A 17,188-nucleotide genomic window follows, 5' to 3' on the forward strand; every position below is an offset into this window, starting at 1 on the left:
CCAGCGAGGACTGCTGGAGGGTGATAGAACTGTTACCTAATGAGAACCCATCACTAAATTACCTGATAAATGCCTGTGCTGAGGTTGGATCCAATTTTCATAACGTGACTACATTAGCAGATTCTATAACAGCAGCTGTGAAGGTAGCACCTCAATGCTTCCAGTGTGGTCAGCAAGGCCACCTGGGAGCAAACTGTCCCCAGAAGTCCTTTCCACGGAGGATATTTCAAGGACAGAACAGAGCATATACCAGCTGCAGCCAACATGGAAGGACCGGACATATAACCAAGGTATGCAAGTCAAAGGTTCAGGCTCATGGGCAATTTCTCAAGGACCAGGGAAACAGGATACCGAGCATAGACAGAAATCGCGTGACAGCACAAGCAATTTCCCACCCCTATGTGATCAGCTCTCAAGAGGGACTCGAGGAGCAGCTGGAGTGGATGTGTCCACCTCTGTCACAATAACTGTATGTACTTCACAGGTACACAGGGGCTTGGGGGCCAATCAGGGAAGAGTGGAGTGCATTGTTAATTGGAAAGTGCAGTACCACGATGCAAGGTTTGATTGTATACCCTAGTGTTATCGATACAAGTTTTGCTGGACAAATACATGCAATGGTTTCCACCCCTACTCCACCTGTGACCATTCCCAAAATACTAGAATTGCTCAACTTGTCCCTTTTAAGTCTTATATCCCCAGAACAGATTCTAAAAAGCAAGGAGATCAAGGCTTCAGATCTACAGGACAACCCCAGGTGAACTGGACTCGAGTTATCAAAGACCCATCATGGTTTGTACTGTGACCATGCCCAAGGCAAAGCCCTCACAGATAAAGGTCAGTGGGATGATTGACACAGAGCAGACATCACCATCATCTCTGCCAACACATAGCCTCTACTACACCTTCAGGATCTGCCATTGCTGGCCTTGGAGGGCTCACACAGAGCTGCTTAAGCAGCAATCCTGTGTTGATAAAGAATCCTGAGGGCCAAGCAGCGACAATGCAGCCGTACATCACTGCTGCACCACTGAACCTGTGGTGGGGGGACGTTCTGTCTGCATGAGGAGTTCAGGTGGGGACAGATTTTTAACAGGGGCCACTGTGTTGATGTAAGGTGCTCCACACCAGCTCCCAAAATGGCTGTGTGGAGCCACAGTGGAGTCACAAATCAGCCTGTGTGGATACTACAGTGGCCCCTTGAGAAACAGAAATCATTAGTACAAGAACAGCTATGAGCCCTTGGAACACCCCTGTATTTGGCATGAAAAAGAAATCTGGTAAATGGAAGTTGCTCCATGACCTGAGAAGAATCAATTCGGTGATGGAGTGCATGGGGGTGTTTTGCAAGCTGGTATGCCTTCTCCTACAATGATACCTGCCTCCTGGGACATCTTGATTGTGGACCTAAAAGATTGTTTTTTCACTATTCCACTGCACCCAGACGATACCCCAAAGTTTGCTTTTACAGTGCCTCCCATTAATAACGCTGCACCAGCACAGCATGTACTTCCACAAGGAATGCAGAACAGTCCCAGCGTCTGTCAGTGGTATGTTGCACGAGCACTCTCATCCATGAGAGAACAGCTTCCAGGGGCTTACTGTTATCACTACATGGATGATATTTTGGTTGCAACCCAAACAAAAGGGGAACTCACAGATCCAGCCAAACCTGCTGCAAGCATTGAAATCATTTGGGCTGCAGGTGGCGCCAGAGAAAGTGCAACAACAAGCACTCTGGAAACACTTGGGACTTTAAATAATGATTCAAACTGTACAGCCACAAGCAATTCGATTTTCAACCAAAATTGAGACTTTAAATGATGCACAGAAACTTTGGGGTACAATTAACTGGGTCAGACCATATCTGGGAATAAACAATGAGCACCCCTTATCTGACCTCCTGAAAGGGGATCCCAAATTAACTTCCCCCAGAAAACTAACCCTAGAGGCAAAAGCTGCTCTCAAAACAGTAGAGCAAGCTATCACAAACAGACAGGTCCACTGGATATGCCCATAGGTGTGTATCACCATCTTCTTTATCATCGTTGACTCACATATTACTGGTATTATTGGGCAGTGGAACACACAATGGCCTGACCCTTTGCACATTCTGGACGGGGTGTTTTTACCTCACCGACCAAAAAAGACGGCACCTACCATCTCTGAGCTAATTGCACAGCTAGTCATTAAATGCCATCACAGGTGTCTGCAACTGAATGCAAAAGACCCTGAATAAATTATTATTCCCATAAAACAAGAGGAATTTGAGTGGAGTCTTGCTAACTGCACAGCCTTGCAATGCGCCCTTCAAAACTTTACTGGACAAATCACCACTTACCAAGCCATAGATTGCTAAAGTTAAGTGGTGAAACTACATTCCCTCTAAAATCCCTAAATAGCCGAACACCCCTAAAGGGTGTGTGGCATTTACTGGTGGCTCTGGGAAAACAGGAAAGGCCATTGTGACATGGATAGAGGAGGGCAAGTGGCAAATGTTGGAGGGGCACAAGAACAGATCACCTCAAATAGCAGAGCTACAGGCTGTAGCTGTGGCTTTTCAACACTTTCCCCACCTTCCCCTAAATGTTGTAACTGATTCTGCAGATGGGGCTGACATTGCACAAAGGTTAGACCTGGCACTACTAAGGGATCGATAATGCACAACTGTTTAAATTGCTAAAATTTCTATGTCTAGCCATCCAGGCCAGGACTTACCCATACTACATTCTACACATCAGGAGCCACACAAATTTGCCAGGTTTTGTCACAGAGGGCAGTGCCAGAGCAGATCTGCTAGCTCGCCCTGCTTGGAGAGCACCATGGCCAGACATGCTGGCACAAGCAAAGGCATTGCACAATTTTTTCCACCAAGGTGCTCGAGCTTTACAACAGCAATTTCAGCTGTCAAACACTTTCCAAACTTTTCCAAAAACACAGATGATCGTAATATTGTTAGCATCTGTGCTGACTGTCAAGGTCACGCTGCACCACTGCAGATAGGCGTGAGCCCTCATGGACTGCGTGCTTTGCAAATCTGGCTAACTGATGTCACACACATCCCTGAGTTTGGCCGTTTAAAATGCACCCATATCTCAACTGACACCTTTTTCTCAGCTATATGGGCTACTGTACATAGAGAGGAAAGAGGATGGGATGCCATTGCACACTGGCAATCAGCTTTTGCAGCCCTGGGCATGCAATCAAACCTCAAATAATCAAAACTGATAATGGCCCTGCATACACTTCACAGAAAACCAGGCAATTTCTACAGCTCTGGGGCGTATCACACCAAACTGGCAATCCTCATTTACCAACCGGACAAGAGACAGTGGAAAGGGCACATGGTGCCTTAAAAGGTATACTTAATAGACAAAAGGGAGGTATGTGTGACCCCACAGAGTAGAATAACTAAAGCTATATACACATTAAATCACTTAACAGTATTAGGTAAATCCCAGAACCCGGTTATGCTAAATCACTTCTTATCAATGCAGTTATGTGATGTTCAGCTGCCCAAACCCAAAGTAATGGTAAGAGACCTCCCTACCAATACGTGGGGGGGTCCTTAGGATCTCATTACCTGGGGTGGGGGATATGGATGTGTTTCAACAGACAGCGAGACACGTTGGGTACCTGCCAGATGCATCCAGCCTACACTGCATCCTGCTGGGGACCACAGACAGAACCCTCCTGATGAACCCTCAGCAGACCTCGCAGAGCTGTGCGATCAGAGTGATTGATGACTACCTCTTGGAAATCTGGGACTGCAGTTCACATAAAGACTCAATCTGTTTACAAATTATTTCCCTGCTTACAAACTGTTTTCTTTGTCTGCAGATTGTTTCCCAGTTTTTGAGGTTTTTTTTTTTTTTCTTTAATAAGGGTTGAATTATTCTTGTTTTTACAGACCATTTTCATTTTCTTCAAGGGTTAAATGGTTTGTTGTTTTTACAAATAAGTTGTAGTCTGTAACCTATAAGCCCAGTGCCTGTGGCATATTTACCTGAGGTCTCCCCTATCAGGTCCTGGGCATAAATGCTGCAGCTATAATGCAAATCAAAATTTATAGAAAAGAAAGGGTGAGATGTTGGTGTCATGTTGCCAGCCCCTGGGCTGAGTGACAGGAGTTTTGGACAATTAGATCTCTCATAAGACTGCAGGCATTTCAGTGGCCCAGGACCCAAAGGGGTGTGAGTCTCAAACCAATGAGAGCATCTAGACACGGCCTTTCAAATGCCATTTATAAAAGAGGGCATGGAAAATAAAACTCTCTGTTGCCACACAACCATCGGGGTCTCTGTCTCCTGCACCCCTCACCCCCCAACACATGACCTAACACAGTGGCAGATCCAGCTCTGGATCACCTCCATGCAGATGAATCCTGGTGTGTGATCCATGCTGGAATCTCACAGATCTTCTCATTCTGCAGAAACAGGCAGAGAAACCAATTTCTTGACCACAGGTACAGAGTGGGATCTGTGTGGGATTCCAGAAGGAATATAGGGCAGAATTCCAGACCAGGGCATGATTCCAGATTGGGATAAGGTAGAATTCTAAAGGGTATCTGGGCTGGATTCCAGAGCAGGATCAGGTGGGATGGATGGAAGGATGGATGGATGGATGGATGGATGGATGGATGGATGGACGGACAGTCGGATGGATGGATGGATGGATGGATGGATGGATGGATGGATGGATGGAGTGGCATTGGAGTGGGATTCCAGAACAGTTCTGGGGGGATTCCAAAGCAGATCAGGTGGTATTGATGGAGCAGGATTGGGGATACAGTAGGATCTGATGGGATTCCAGAGTAGTTCCTGCTTTCTGTGGGCTCTTCAGCCAGATACAGACCATAGGATGGGGACAGAGACAGGGTGATACCAATTCTTACTCTCATCCCAGCAGGAATCACCACCTGAATGATCCATGGTGCCAGGTCCAACCCCTTCCCTCTCCCTGCAGAAAGCTGCAAATTGCTGGCAGAGCTCATCCTGCTGTTCCCACCCATCACACAGCAGCCCTTCCCAACAGATTGACTTCCTGTTTTCCCATGTTTTAAACACAAGAATTATAATTATTTCAAGTGTTTTAATTCTGGTGTGAAAATACCCTGGTTTGAGCAATAAATCCCAGTTCCCTCCTCCAGTGCCCAGCACTTCCTCTCAAAAAACCAGGAATAGAAAAGGGGACATGGGGAACTGGGATGAAGACACTGGGGGATAGGGATGGGGACACTGGAAAAGGACTGGGGACACCAGGAGCTTGGAGTGAGCACAGCAGGAGTGGGATGAGGATATGACATTCATGCCCAGATCCATTCCTTGCGATTTATTTCCCACTCTATGTCCCATGTCCAGGAGCAGATATGGGGACCAGGAATCATGGAGACATGGTGGGGCTTGGAAGGATAAAGGGGACACAGACATCCAGGGAATGGGCCTGGGGGACACAGTGGGGACATGGGGGACACAGGGACCAAGATGACACAGGGAGCTGAGTTCCAGAGGATGTGGAGATAAGGGATTCACAGGACACTGTGACTGGGGACACCAGAAGCTGGCTGGGGACACAAACACCGGGAATGGGGACACTGGGGCTAACTCCCCTTTACTCCCTGCCAGATGCATCCCCCTTCTCGCTGCCCATCCTGAGGGCCTCAGGCTGCCCAGTGCTGCCTCCTCCAAGGAGCAGGCGGCTGTAGGCCCCGCAGTGTTCCCGCAGCTCCGCTGGTGTCCCCGTCTCCACCACGGCTCCACGTTCCAGCACCACGAGGCGATCGGCCGCATCCAGCACCCGCGGACGGTGGGAAACAACCAGCACGGTCTGGGCCATCCCAGTGCGCACCCAGCGCTGTGCCTGGAGCCAGAGGACTCTCATCCCATCCCATCCAACTCAGTCCTACCCAGTCCCACCTGATCCCACCCAGTCCCAACCAACCAACCCCACCCCACTGTCCCATTTCTCTCAGTCCCCATCATCCTAACCCCATCATCCTATTCTTACCATCCCACCTCCCTGTTCTCCATCCCATCCCCCTGCCCACTATGCCATCCTGTCCACACCATCCCCATCCCCACTGTCACATTCTATCCTACTCCCATCGCCCCAACCCTTCCCATTGTATTCCATCTCTCTGTCTTCATCCCAGCATTCCTATTCCCTCTATTCCCATCCCATCTCATCCCACCCCACCCTACCCTATCACATCCCCTTGTCTTCATCCCTTGATTCTACTTTCCTGCCATCCCACACCCCTGGTCTCTATCCCATCCTCACCATTCCCAGCCCACTATCCTGTCCTATTTCTCCACCTTGTTGACCCACACCACCCCATTCAATCCCTATCTTCATCACATCATTCCCACTCCATCCCAATCATTATCCCTTATTCCCACCACCCCATCTCTCCAGTCCCCATCCTACTATCCCATCCCTGCCATCCCACCCTTCCACTCCCATACCATCACACCCCATTTTCACCAACTGCACCCCTATCCAGACCAACCCCCTCCATCCCACCCCACTCACCGCCCCCTCATCTCCATCATCCAGTGCCTCGTCGAGGATGAGGACAGCCGGACGCCTGAGCAGAGCCCGGGCCAGGGCCACACGGCGCCGCTCCCCTGCCGCCAGCCGCCCTCCATGCTCCCCCACCTCTGTGGGAGCAATCACATGGGATCAGTGGGACCCAGCCCTGCAGTTCCCTCTCTTCTCCCCACCCCCTGTGCTCCCCCACCTCTGGGGGGGATCCTGGGATCAGTGGGATCCCAGCCCGAGAGGTCCCCCCACTTTCTCCTACCCCCCACACTCCCTCACCACTGCGGGAGCAATCCCATGGGATCAGTGGGATCTGACCTCACACCACACCATCTACCACCCACTATGCTGTCCCATCTCTGCCAAGGATTCTGGGATCAGGGGGATGTGCCCTAGGGGTGCCCCATTCCCCCAGCTCTCACCAGTGTCCCAGCCCCACTCCAACCCCAGCATGAAGTCCCAGGCCCCAAGATTCCCTTGGTATCCCCTTGGCTCTCACCAGTGTCCCAGCCCTGCTCCAGTCCCTGGATGAAGTCCATGGCTCCAGCAGCAGTGGCGGCCTCCTGCAGCTCTGACTCTTTGCAGTTCTCCAGCCCCAGCACGATGTTTTCACGGATTGTTCCAGAAAACAGGAGGGGATCCTGCTCCACCAGCACCACCTGCCCCAGCCCCAAGCCCTGTGATGCTGTCTTGGCTCCTGGTGTCCCCATCCCTGTTCCATGATCCCATCCCACCTTGGTGTCCCCATAGTCTCCATCCCTGATCCCACTGTCCCCACCCCTGACTTCCCAGTTTTCCATCCCCATCCCTGTCATCTCCATCCTATTTCCCAATGCTCCTATCCCATTTCCTGTTGTCCCCATCCTATTCCTGGTGTCCCCATCCCTCTTCTCAGTGTCCCCATTCCTGCTCCTGATGGCCCCACCCATGCCTCCGTGGTCCCAGTTCCATTTCAGTGTCCCCACCCCTATCCCCATTTTCCCCATTCCATTCCCAGTGTTCCCAGTGTCTCTGCTGTCCCCACCTTGCGGTGCAGGTACTGGTGTTCATATTCTGGCAGCGGGATCCCATCCAGCAGCACCGTCCCACTCCCAGGATCCCGCAGCCGCTCCAGCAGCGCTACAGCTGTGCTCTTCCCGCTTCCATTGGGCCCCGCCAGTGCTGTCACCTCCCCGGAACGCACCTCGAAGGTCACGTCCTGTGGGATGGGGACAGGTGTTGCCAGAATTCTGACCCCTGAGAAACCCCACCTCCCCCCAGACCCACCTTCAGCACAGGGTGCTCTGGATTCCCAGGATATGTGAAGGAGACCTTCTGAAAATTGACATGGCCCTGAAGCTCGGGGGGCTCCCGCGTCCCCCCAAGATTCCCTGTGGGTTCCCGATCCAGGTATTCCCAGATCTTCTGTCCAGCAGCCGCATTGGTCAAGAATTCATTGAAGCCATAGAGCAGCACCTGGGGAGAAGGAAGGGGGTGGCACCGGGATGGACAAAAGCATGGACGGATGGACAGATACATGGATTCCATGGGATCACCTGGACATGGCTGCCAATTCTGTCCTGGTACAGCAGGAAGGTGACGAGGGCCCCAGGAGTGATGTATCTGTCACGGAGCTGCTGGTGGCTCTGGAAGAGCACCAGGACCCGGACGGACAGTTGGAGCACCTGTGGGTGGGAACAGGGATACTGGTGCCCCCAACCCACTGGTGTCCCCATTCTGCCTGTCCCCATTCCACTCCTGGTGTCTTTTGTCTTTTTGTTCCTGGTGTCCTCATCCCTGCTCCTGGTGTCCTCATTCCAGTTCTGACGTCCCCATCTCACTCTTGATGTCCCTGTACCTGATCCTGATGTTCCCAACCTTTGTCCTAGTGTCCTCACCCTGTTTCTAATGTCACCATTCCCATTCCTGGCATGCCCATTCCTGATCCCAATATCCCTGTTCTGGTGTCCCCATTCTGCTCTCAATGCCTCCATCACAGCTGCTGGTTTCCTATTCCTGGTCCCAGTGTCCTCATTCCTAGTATCCCCATTCCCAGTGTCTTCATCCCTGATCCTGGCATCCCCATTCCCTGGTGTTCTCACTCCCAGTCCCCCCTGACCCTATGGACAAGGGTGAAGAATGCCAGCTCCAGGTCCATCTGCTCCTTCAGCCTCAGCTCCTTGGCCAGGTTCCACCTGTGCTGCTCCTCCTCCTCCTTCTCCGCCGAAAAGATACGGATTGTCTCAATGGCGGCAACAGATTCCTGCACCCCTGAGGCTGTCCGGGCAGATGCTTCCATCATGGATCGCTGAAGTGCCTGTGGCAGCAATGGGGGATCTCCAACTTTCCCAGGTCACCTTCCTGGCCCACCATCCTCACCCCATCACCAGCGTTCCCATCCCACCACACCCACAGCATCCCCATTATTGCATTCCCACCATCCCACGCTCCTTTTTCTCACCCTCACCATTCCCATCCATTCTCCCAGTCCTAATCCACCCATGCCCATCCTCATCCCATCCCCACCCTGTCCCTTCCCCACCATCCCACCTTATCCCATCCTTCTCTTCCCATCCACACCATTCCCATCTCCGCCATTCCATTTTATCCCCATGTCAGCACTCCCACCATCCGACTCCCCTGGTCTTTATCCCTTTTCATCCCACCATTTCCACCTCCACCATCTTCCTTTCCATTCTCCATCCCATCCCCACCATCCCATTCCCCTAACCTTCATCCCAGCTCCACCATTCCCACCCCCTTAACCCACCTCTGTGTCCCCCTCCCACTCTTTCCCTCCTGTATTCCTGACCTGTTTCCGGGCGCTTTGGATACGGTGGGTGGCGATTCCAAAAGGCACCTCCAGAAATGCCAGCAGCGCCAGCCCTGGTGCCAGCCCCACCATGAATGTCCCCACCACCAGGGTCATGACGAGGCTTCGGAGCAGCTGGTTGGCTCCCATTGGTACTGACATGCACACCCGTGGCACTTCCAGGGAAAACTGAGCCAAGAGCTCAGCTGCAGGGTGGGAAAAGAAGTTGGGATCATGGCAGGTGAGACAGGATGGGAATGATGTGATGGGGACCGGTGGGATGGGATGATGGGAATGGGTATGGAGATGGTCAGGGTGAAATGGGATGGGACAGTGGGGATGGGATGGCGGGAATGGAGCTCGTGGGATGGGGTGATGGGATGGTGGGAGGAAGCTGGGGATATGCAATAGCATAGAGACATGGGAACAAGAATAATGGGATAGAACAATGGACAGAATGGGAAAGTGGGATGGGGACAGGATGGGACATTGGAGTAGAATAAAGCCAGGAAGATGGGATAGAATTGAATGGAATGGGATGGTGGGAATGGAATAATGGGAATGGAGTGGTGGGACGGGATTAACAGACAGATAGGGCAGGATGGGATGGGAACCAGAGGCTGGGATGGTGGGGACGGGACTGAATGCTGGGATGGGGACTGGGTTGACAGGATAGCTGAGATGGGATGGGACCGGTGGGATGGGTCAGGTGGGATGGGGCTGGGCTGTGCCCCATTACCTGCTGGTGTTCCCTGGAAGAAGTCCAGGTCTTGGTGCACCAGGTGGGAAAAGAGCCGGAGGCTCAGGCTCTGACAGAGACGTGCTTTCAACAGCATGAAGAAAGACCCACGGCACCCAGAAAACAGCACACTGTGGGGACGCAGGGACACGGTGACATCAGGGACGTTGGGGACACCGGGACAGGCCCCAGGAATGCTGCAACCCACCTTGTGGCTCCAGCAGCTGCCACCATCCCGACAGCTCCGGCGGTGACTCCATCCCCACTCCCGATGGCATCCAAGACCTTCCCGGTGACGTATGGTCCCAATGTCTCCCCTGGGGGTTGCCGAGACTGTGTCACCATGGGTGCGACCACTGACACAGGGGGACCCTGATTTGTGAGGGGCAGGACCCAGTCTGGGGAGTGGGGATCTAATTTTGGAAAGGCGGGACATGATTTGGGCAGGAGACAATTTAGAGGGGTCAGGAACCACAATTTTGGGGGTTTAGCGCCAAATTTAAGGACTTTACACCCAATTTAGGGTGTCAGTACCAATTTTTGGGGGTTCAGTACACAATTTTATGGGTCAGAACCTAAACACAAGAGATCAGGACCTAAGGATCTCAGGTCTTAGAGATCAACATCCATTTTTGGGCATCAGACCCTAAGTTTGAGGGTCAGCATCCAATTTTGGGGGACCAGCAGTCAAGTTTGCAGGGTCAGAACCCAATTTGGAAAGTCAGCACCCAATTTTGGCAGGGTCAGCATCCAACTGAAGGGGGTCAACTCGCAATTTAGGGGGGTCACCACTCAATTTTAGGGTGGTCGTTGCCTATTTAGGGGCTCAGCACTCAATATTTAGGGGCCAGCATCCAATTCGGGGGGGGGGGGGGTCCCAAACTGGGGGGATTTGGGACCAATTTGGGACTTCAGAACCCAAATTTGGAGTGTCAGCGCCTGTCACCACATGTCACCCACCAACGATCGCCAGCACGAGGCAGAGGACAGCAGCTCCAAGGACCTTCCGCTCCTCCCAGGTCAGTGCCAGTGTGCGCCAGACGGTGCCAGGAGCCTTGGGAACGTCACCGGGGGTCTCAGGGACACCGCCAGGGGCTGGGGGCGTGACCCAGGCCAGCAGGGCCAGTGCGGCAGCGGCGTGGGTGACCCCAAGCCAGGCGGGCGCGGCGGCCACCAAGAGCCCCGGTCCGGCCCCAGGAGGCCCCAGGAGGTGCTGGAATGTTCCGAAGACCGCGGGGGTGGCGGCAACCGTGACGGCGGCCGCGGTGGCTCCGGAGGGACGGCGAGGGGCCAGCAGCCACGTGGCTGCGGCCAGGACGGGCAAGCGCAGGGCGGCCTCGAGCCACACGCCCGCCACGCCCAGCGCCACCAGCACCGGCATCAGTGGCATCAGTAACACCAGAGCCAGGGCATCAGCCACCAGCAGAACACCGGGCAGGAGACCAGCGGACGGCAGTGCCATGGCAGGACCAGTACAGACCAGTGCTTCCTGTGCGGCTCCCAGGGAATGACCAACAGCCTGTGAACTCACCAGTTAAAACCAGTTAGGAGTGGGGCGCTCCCCTGTCCACACCAGTGCTCCCAGTCTAAACTACGGTGCTACCAGTCCAACCTCCTGAGCTCAGCAGCCCACACCAGTGCTACCAGTTCAGCCTGGGGCACTCTCCAGTCCAGACGAGGCACTTCCCAGTCCAGACAGGACGCTCCTTAGTCCACACCAGTGCTCCCAGTCCAGCCCTCTCAGCTCTCCAGTCCACATCAATGATTCCAGCCCAGCTTGGGGCACTCACCAGTCCACACCAGTGCTCCCAGTCCAGCCTGGCGTGCTCCCCTGTCCACACCAGTGGTCTCAGTCTAGACTACGGCGCTACCAGTCTAGCCCCCTGAGCTCAGCAGCCCACACCAGTGCTCCCAGTTCAGCCTGGGGCACTTTCCAGTCCAGAAAAGGCACCCTCCAGACCGGACAAGGCAATTCCCAGTCCAGACAGGACCCTCCTTAGTCCACACCAGTGCTCCCAGTCCAATCCTCTCAGCTTCCCAGTCCACATCAATGTTTCCAGTCCAGCTTGGGGCACTCACCAGTCCACACCAGTGCTCCCAGTCCAATCCTCTCAGCTTCCCAGTCCACATCAATGTTTCCAGTCCAGCTTGGGGCACTCACCAGTCCACACCAGTGCTCCCAGTCCAGCACCCCAGCAGCTCCCAGAAAAACCCGTTAAGGTTTCGCTTTCGAGGCCCCGCCCATCCCACTCTGCCCCGCCCCTCCCCGCCCACACCCCGCCCACTCCCGCTCCAGCCCCGCCCAGACCCCGCCCAGACCCCGCCCTCTCCTGGCCTCGCCTCCTCCGTCTCACAACCTGCTCCGGCTCCCTCCACCTGGCAACCGATGATGTCACCTCCACCGTGACCAATCACAGGCGTTACTACAGGCCGGGATTTCGGGGGATTCCCGCCGGCCCCGCCCCGCCCCCCGCGCACGCTTTCGGCTTTCCGGGAAAAGGCGGCGGCTGCGGGAAAGAGACCGGGGCCGGCATCAGTCACACCGGTAGCCTCCGGGACCTACAAGGTCCAGACTTGGACACACTGGGAGCGGTACCGGGAGCCGCACGGACCCCCTGGGACCCCCCGGCAGCAACGGCGAGAACAACCGGGAGCAACCGGGAGCAGCACCGGGACCCACCAGGACCAGACCAAGACACAGCAGGACCCAGCGGTCCCCATGTCCCCGATGTTGTCTCCCCCCATACGCCGGCTCCTGGCCCTGCTGGGCCCCGAGCGCGGGCGCTGGACGCTGGTGGGGGGGCTGATGTCGGCTTCTGCTCTCGGTACGGGGAAACCCCGACCTGGTGGGGGCAGGACCCCTTTCAGGGGCTTTGAGATCCAATTTGGAGGGTTTGGACATAACTGAGGGGGGGGGGCAGAACCCGATGGGGGGTTGCAAGGCAAATTTGAGGGGTCAGAACCCAATTTTGGGGAGGCAGAATCTGATTTGAGGGGGGGTCAGAAACCAATTTGTGGGTCAGGACCCAATTTAGAGGTAGTGAGCACCCAGTCTGGGGAAGCAGGGTCCAATTTTCGGGCCTCTGCCCCCAGTTCAGGGGTCACCACCCTGATGCCGTGTCCCCACAGGTGAGGTGGCTTCCCCCTACTTCACGGGCCATGTCACCGACCGGGTGGCTCAGGAGGACGCAACAGCGGCCGTGTGGCCCCTTGTGCTGGTGGGGCTCGGCAGGTGAGTAACACCCGAGCCCCGGGGACACCCCGAGGTGCCGTGACCCTGCGTCCCCCCTGACCCCGCTGTCCCCACAGTGCCATCACCGAGCTGGCCTGTGACAGCATGGCAGCTTTGGCGCTGACACGGGCGCGGGACCGGCTCCAGCACGGTGCGGTGGCCGCGGTGCTCCGTGGGGACGTGCCCGGGCCAGGGGGCAGCCTGGGGGACACGCCAGGCACGGTGGCCGCGCGGGTGACAGGGGACGCCGAGGCGGTGCACTCGGCGCTGGGCGATGTGCTGGTGCCGGGGCTGTGGGCGTTGACTCGGGCTGTGTCACTGCTGACCATGGTGGCCTGGCTGTCCCCGGTGCTGGGCCTGCTCACCCTCCTGGCACTGCCCCTCTTCCTGCTGCTGCCACACGCTGTCGGGCGCATCCAACAGGTACTGAGGGGACATAGGGTGTGAGGGGCCCTTGTCACCTCCCTGTCCCCAGTGTCACCTCCCTGGGCCCCTTGTCATCTCCCTGCACCTTAAGCTCACTCCAAGTCCTTCCTGTCCCCTTCCTGTGCCTGTTGTCACTTCCCCGCGCCCCCTCTCACCTCCTCCTGTCCCCTGTTTCCTCCCTGTCCCCCCCCACCCCCCATCCCCATGGTGACCCCGAGGTGACTTCCCTGTCCCCTCATGATCCCATGGTGACACTGATGTGACCCCCCTGTTCCCTCTGTGACCCTGTGGTGACCCTGTGGTGATCCCCTGTCCCACTCCATCCACCCCATGCCCCCCCCCATCCTTATGGTGGCCCCTCTGTGACCCCCTTGTCTCCACTGTGACCCCAGGATGACCCCCCCATCCCCTGTGTCCCCAGGACCTGGCACGGCAGGTGCGGGCAGCGCAGGCCAGCACCACGGCATTGGCCCTGGAGTCCCTGGAGGCCATGGGGACCGTCCGGGCCTTTGGGCACGAGGCCGGTGTCACCAAGCGCGTCCGACAGTGCCTCGCCCAGGGACACCAGCTGGAGCAGAAGGAGGCGCTGGTCTATGCAGCCGGGCTCTGGGCCAGTGGGGTATGGGGATATTGGGGGCAGGGGGGGATGAGGAGCAGTGGCATAGGAATGGGGGATGTGTTGGCACAGGGCTGGGGGCAAGGGCACACGGTGGCAGGGGACTGGGAGACGTGGGAATGCAGTGGCATTGGAAAAGGGGACGTGGAGACATGGCAGCAGGAGGTCACGTTGGATGTGGTGGCAGGGGGATGAAGACATGGGTACAGGGGCATGGGGATACAGGGGTGGTGGCACAGGGATGGGAGATGTGGTGACAGGGGCTGGGGAACGGGGACACAGTGGCAAAGGGCAAGGGGACACAGGGACATAGTGGCATGGGGGTGGCAGGACATGGGGAGCAGCAGTGTGGGGCCAGGAGACATGGAAACAGGGTGGCCTGGTGCTGAGGAGCATGGGGATGGATGGCCTGGGGAAGGGGACAGGGTGGCATGGGGCTGGGGGACACAGTGACATGAGGCTGGGCTAACACCCTGTGTCCCCAGTTTCCTGCACTGGTCCTGAAGCTGGCGCTGCTCTTCTTGGGGGGGACGCTTGGTGGCTGCAGGGACTGTCACCCGTGGGGAGCTGGTCACCATCCTCATGTGCCAGCTGCGCTTCACCAAGGCTGTGGAGGTGACAAGTGTGTTCTGTACATGTCCCCAGTATGCCCTGTCTTGTCCCCAGCCTGTCCCCAACCCCATTCCCTGTGTCCCGTGTCCCCCCATCATGTACCCATACCCTTACAGTGATGTCCCCAGGTTGTCCTGGCCGTGTTCCTGTCTCCTGTGTCCCCAGCCCCACCCTGTTGTGTTCCCTCACTTATGTCGCAGTGTGCCCCTGCCATGTGCCCACCAGCTCCCTATGTCCCCATCCATGTCCCCATGTCTGTTCTCCATGTCCCTAACCTGTCCCAGCCATGTTTTTTCCCTCCAGTGTCCAACATAACCCTGCTGTGTCCCCTCCATGCTCTCAAACCCCATTCCCACCTTGCTATGCCTCTCCCTGTCCCCATGTTCCCCCATGCTCCCCTGTGTCCCAAGGCTTTGCCATGTCCCCATCACCCCCCATATTCCACTGTCTCCTGTATCCCCAGTGTCCCTTGGTGTCCCCCAAGTCCTCCCATGCCCCCACACCATGCCATAGCTCCCCCATGTCACCTCATGTCTCCATGTGTCCTCCTCATGTCCCCATGTCCCCGTTGTGCCCATGTCCCCAGGCCATACTCCTGTATGTCCCGGTCCTGGCCAAGGCCATTGGCTCCTCTGAGACACTCCTGGAACTGCTGGAGCAGGCCAGGACGGTGACACTCACAGGGCCACCGTCACCTGTTACCCCCGGGGGCCATGAGACCACATGGACTAGAGGCCTGTGCCTTAAGGATGTCTGGATGTCATACCCGGGGCGGTCCGAGCCAGTCCTCAAGGTGATGGGTGACAAAGGGACATGGGGAGACATGGGGGTATTGGGGCCATGGGGGGACATGGGACGTGGTGGGGACAAGGGGATACTGGGGACATGGGGAGGACATGGGGAAACATGGGACTTGGGGGGATATGGGACAGGGGCACAAGGGGATATTGTGGACATGGGGGGACAAGGGGACACTGGGGACATGGGAGGACATGGGACATGGGAGACAAAGGGAAACTGGGGACATGGGGAGACATGGGGGACAAGGAGATATTGGGGACATGGGGAGGACATGGGGAAACATGGGACTTGGGAGGATATGGGACAGGGACACACGGGGATATTATGGACGAGGGACATTGGGGACATGGGGGCACATGGACCATGAGGGGACAAGGAGGTATTTGGGACATGGGGGAACAAGGGGATATTGGGGACATGGGGGGATACATGGGACATGGAGGGACAAGGGGATATTGGAAATGTAGGGGGACATGGGAAACATGGGACTTGGGAGGATATGGGACAGGGACACACGGGGATATTATGGACAAGGGACATTGGGGACATGGGGGCACATGGACCATGAGGGGACAAGGAGGTATTTGGGACATGGGGGAACAAGGGGATATTGGGGACACGGGGGGACACATGGGACATGGGAGGACAAAGGGATATTGTGGACATGGGGGGACAAGAGGATATTGGGGACACGGGGAGGATACATGGGACACGGGAGGTGCCGGGTGCGATCCCTGTTCCTGCCACCAGGGGGGTGTCGCTGTCGCTGCGCCCGGGGGAGGTTGTGGCCGTGCTGGCGCCCCCTGGCGGAGGGAAGAGCTCCCTGGTGGCGGCCGCGCTGGGGCTGCGCCCCCTGGCGGGCGGGGCGGTGCTGCTGAACGGGATTCCCCTGACCCCGCACTCGGACCCTGCTCTGCGGGAACAGGTGACACGCACGGGCCACCCCCGGGCCACCATGGCCACCCCTAGGTCACCATCCGTCCCCTGCTGCTGTCCCCCTGTCACCAAACCTCTCCATTGTGTTCCCATGGCCACCCTGGGTGGCCTGTTGTCCCCGGTCCCCACAGCCACCCCTGGGTTCACACCTGGTGCTCAACAGGTCCCCACTGCTACTCTCAGGTCCCTCCTGTGCCCCAAATGGGTCCCTACTGCCACCCCAAAATCACCAGTGTGTGTCTCAGTGCCACCTCCTGGGTCCCCAATTCCACCTCTGTGTCACGTGGGTCCCCAGTTCCACCCCTGTGTCACCAGTGGGTTACCATGGCTACCCCCAGGTCAACCATTGTCCCAACAGCCATGGCTACCATGTCACCCTATGTCCTCAGCACATCCCCACTGCCATCCCCAGGTCACTCCTGTTCCCAACAGTTTTCACAGCCATCCCTGTGTCATCAGCCAGCTTCACCATGACCCTGCCGCCACTCCATGTCT

The 17,188-nt window shown here is 56.4% G+C and overlaps 2 protein-coding genes across 2 annotated transcripts in view; one reads left to right on the top strand and one right to left on the bottom strand.

The window, feature by feature from the left end:
- Positions 1-5,077: 5,077 nt before the first annotated feature.
- On the bottom strand, positions 5,078-11,593 carry LOC137467475 (antigen peptide transporter 2-like). Its single transcript, XM_068178965.1, has 11 exons — positions 11,031-11,593; positions 10,279-10,387; positions 10,071-10,201; positions 9,332-9,537; positions 8,639-8,836; positions 8,076-8,204; positions 7,807-7,995; positions 7,565-7,738; positions 7,040-7,199; positions 6,532-6,659; positions 5,078-5,859 (listed from the first exon to the last, which is right to left on the bottom strand). Exons 1-11 carry the CDS (start codon positions 11,530-11,532, stop codon positions 5,611-5,613), a joined length of 2,175 nt encoding a protein of 724 aa, XP_068035066.1. The 5' UTR covers positions 11,533-11,593; the 3' UTR covers positions 5,078-5,610.
- A 1,137-nt stretch (positions 11,594-12,730) lies between these two features.
- The window catches only part of LOC137467467 (antigen peptide transporter 1-like), a 4,955-nt gene continuing 497 nt past the window's right edge, over positions 12,731-17,188 (top strand). Inside the window, 9 exon segments of the mRNA XM_068178962.1 lie at positions 12,731-12,895; positions 13,200-13,302; positions 13,380-13,725; positions 14,150-14,347; positions 14,830-14,868; positions 14,870-14,959; positions 15,543-15,748; positions 16,508-16,937; positions 16,989-17,184. Of these exon segments, the coding sequence (XP_068035063.1) occupies positions 12,790-12,895; positions 13,200-13,302; positions 13,380-13,725; positions 14,150-14,347; positions 14,830-14,868; positions 14,870-14,959; positions 15,543-15,748; positions 16,508-16,937; positions 16,989-17,184 (1,714 nt within the window). The 5' untranslated portion in view covers positions 12,731-12,789.

The sequence above is a fragment of the Anomalospiza imberbis genome, unplaced genomic scaffold (genome assembly GCF_031753505.1).
Source record: "Anomalospiza imberbis isolate Cuckoo-Finch-1a 21T00152 unplaced genomic scaffold, ASM3175350v1 scaffold_65, whole genome shotgun sequence".
NCBI lineage: Eukaryota > Metazoa > Chordata > Aves > Passeriformes > Viduidae > Anomalospiza > Anomalospiza imberbis.

What these genes read in the sequence shown, in the direction of transcription:
- LOC137467475 (XM_068178965.1), bottom strand. Translation starts at nt 11,532, where the DNA reads ATGGCACTGCCGTCCGCTGGTCTCCTGCCCGGTGTTCTGCTGGTGGCT. An exon ending in CTTCCAGGGAACACCAGCAG is followed by an intron (nt 9,538 to 10,070) that starts GTAATGGGGCAC and finishes CCCACCCTGCAG; the next exon opens with CTGAGCTCTTGGCTCAGTTT. An exon ending in TCTTCACCCTTGTCCATAGG is followed by an intron (nt 8,205 to 8,638) that starts GTCAGGGGGGAC and finishes TCCCACCCACAG; the next exon opens with GTGCTCCAACTGTCCGTCCG.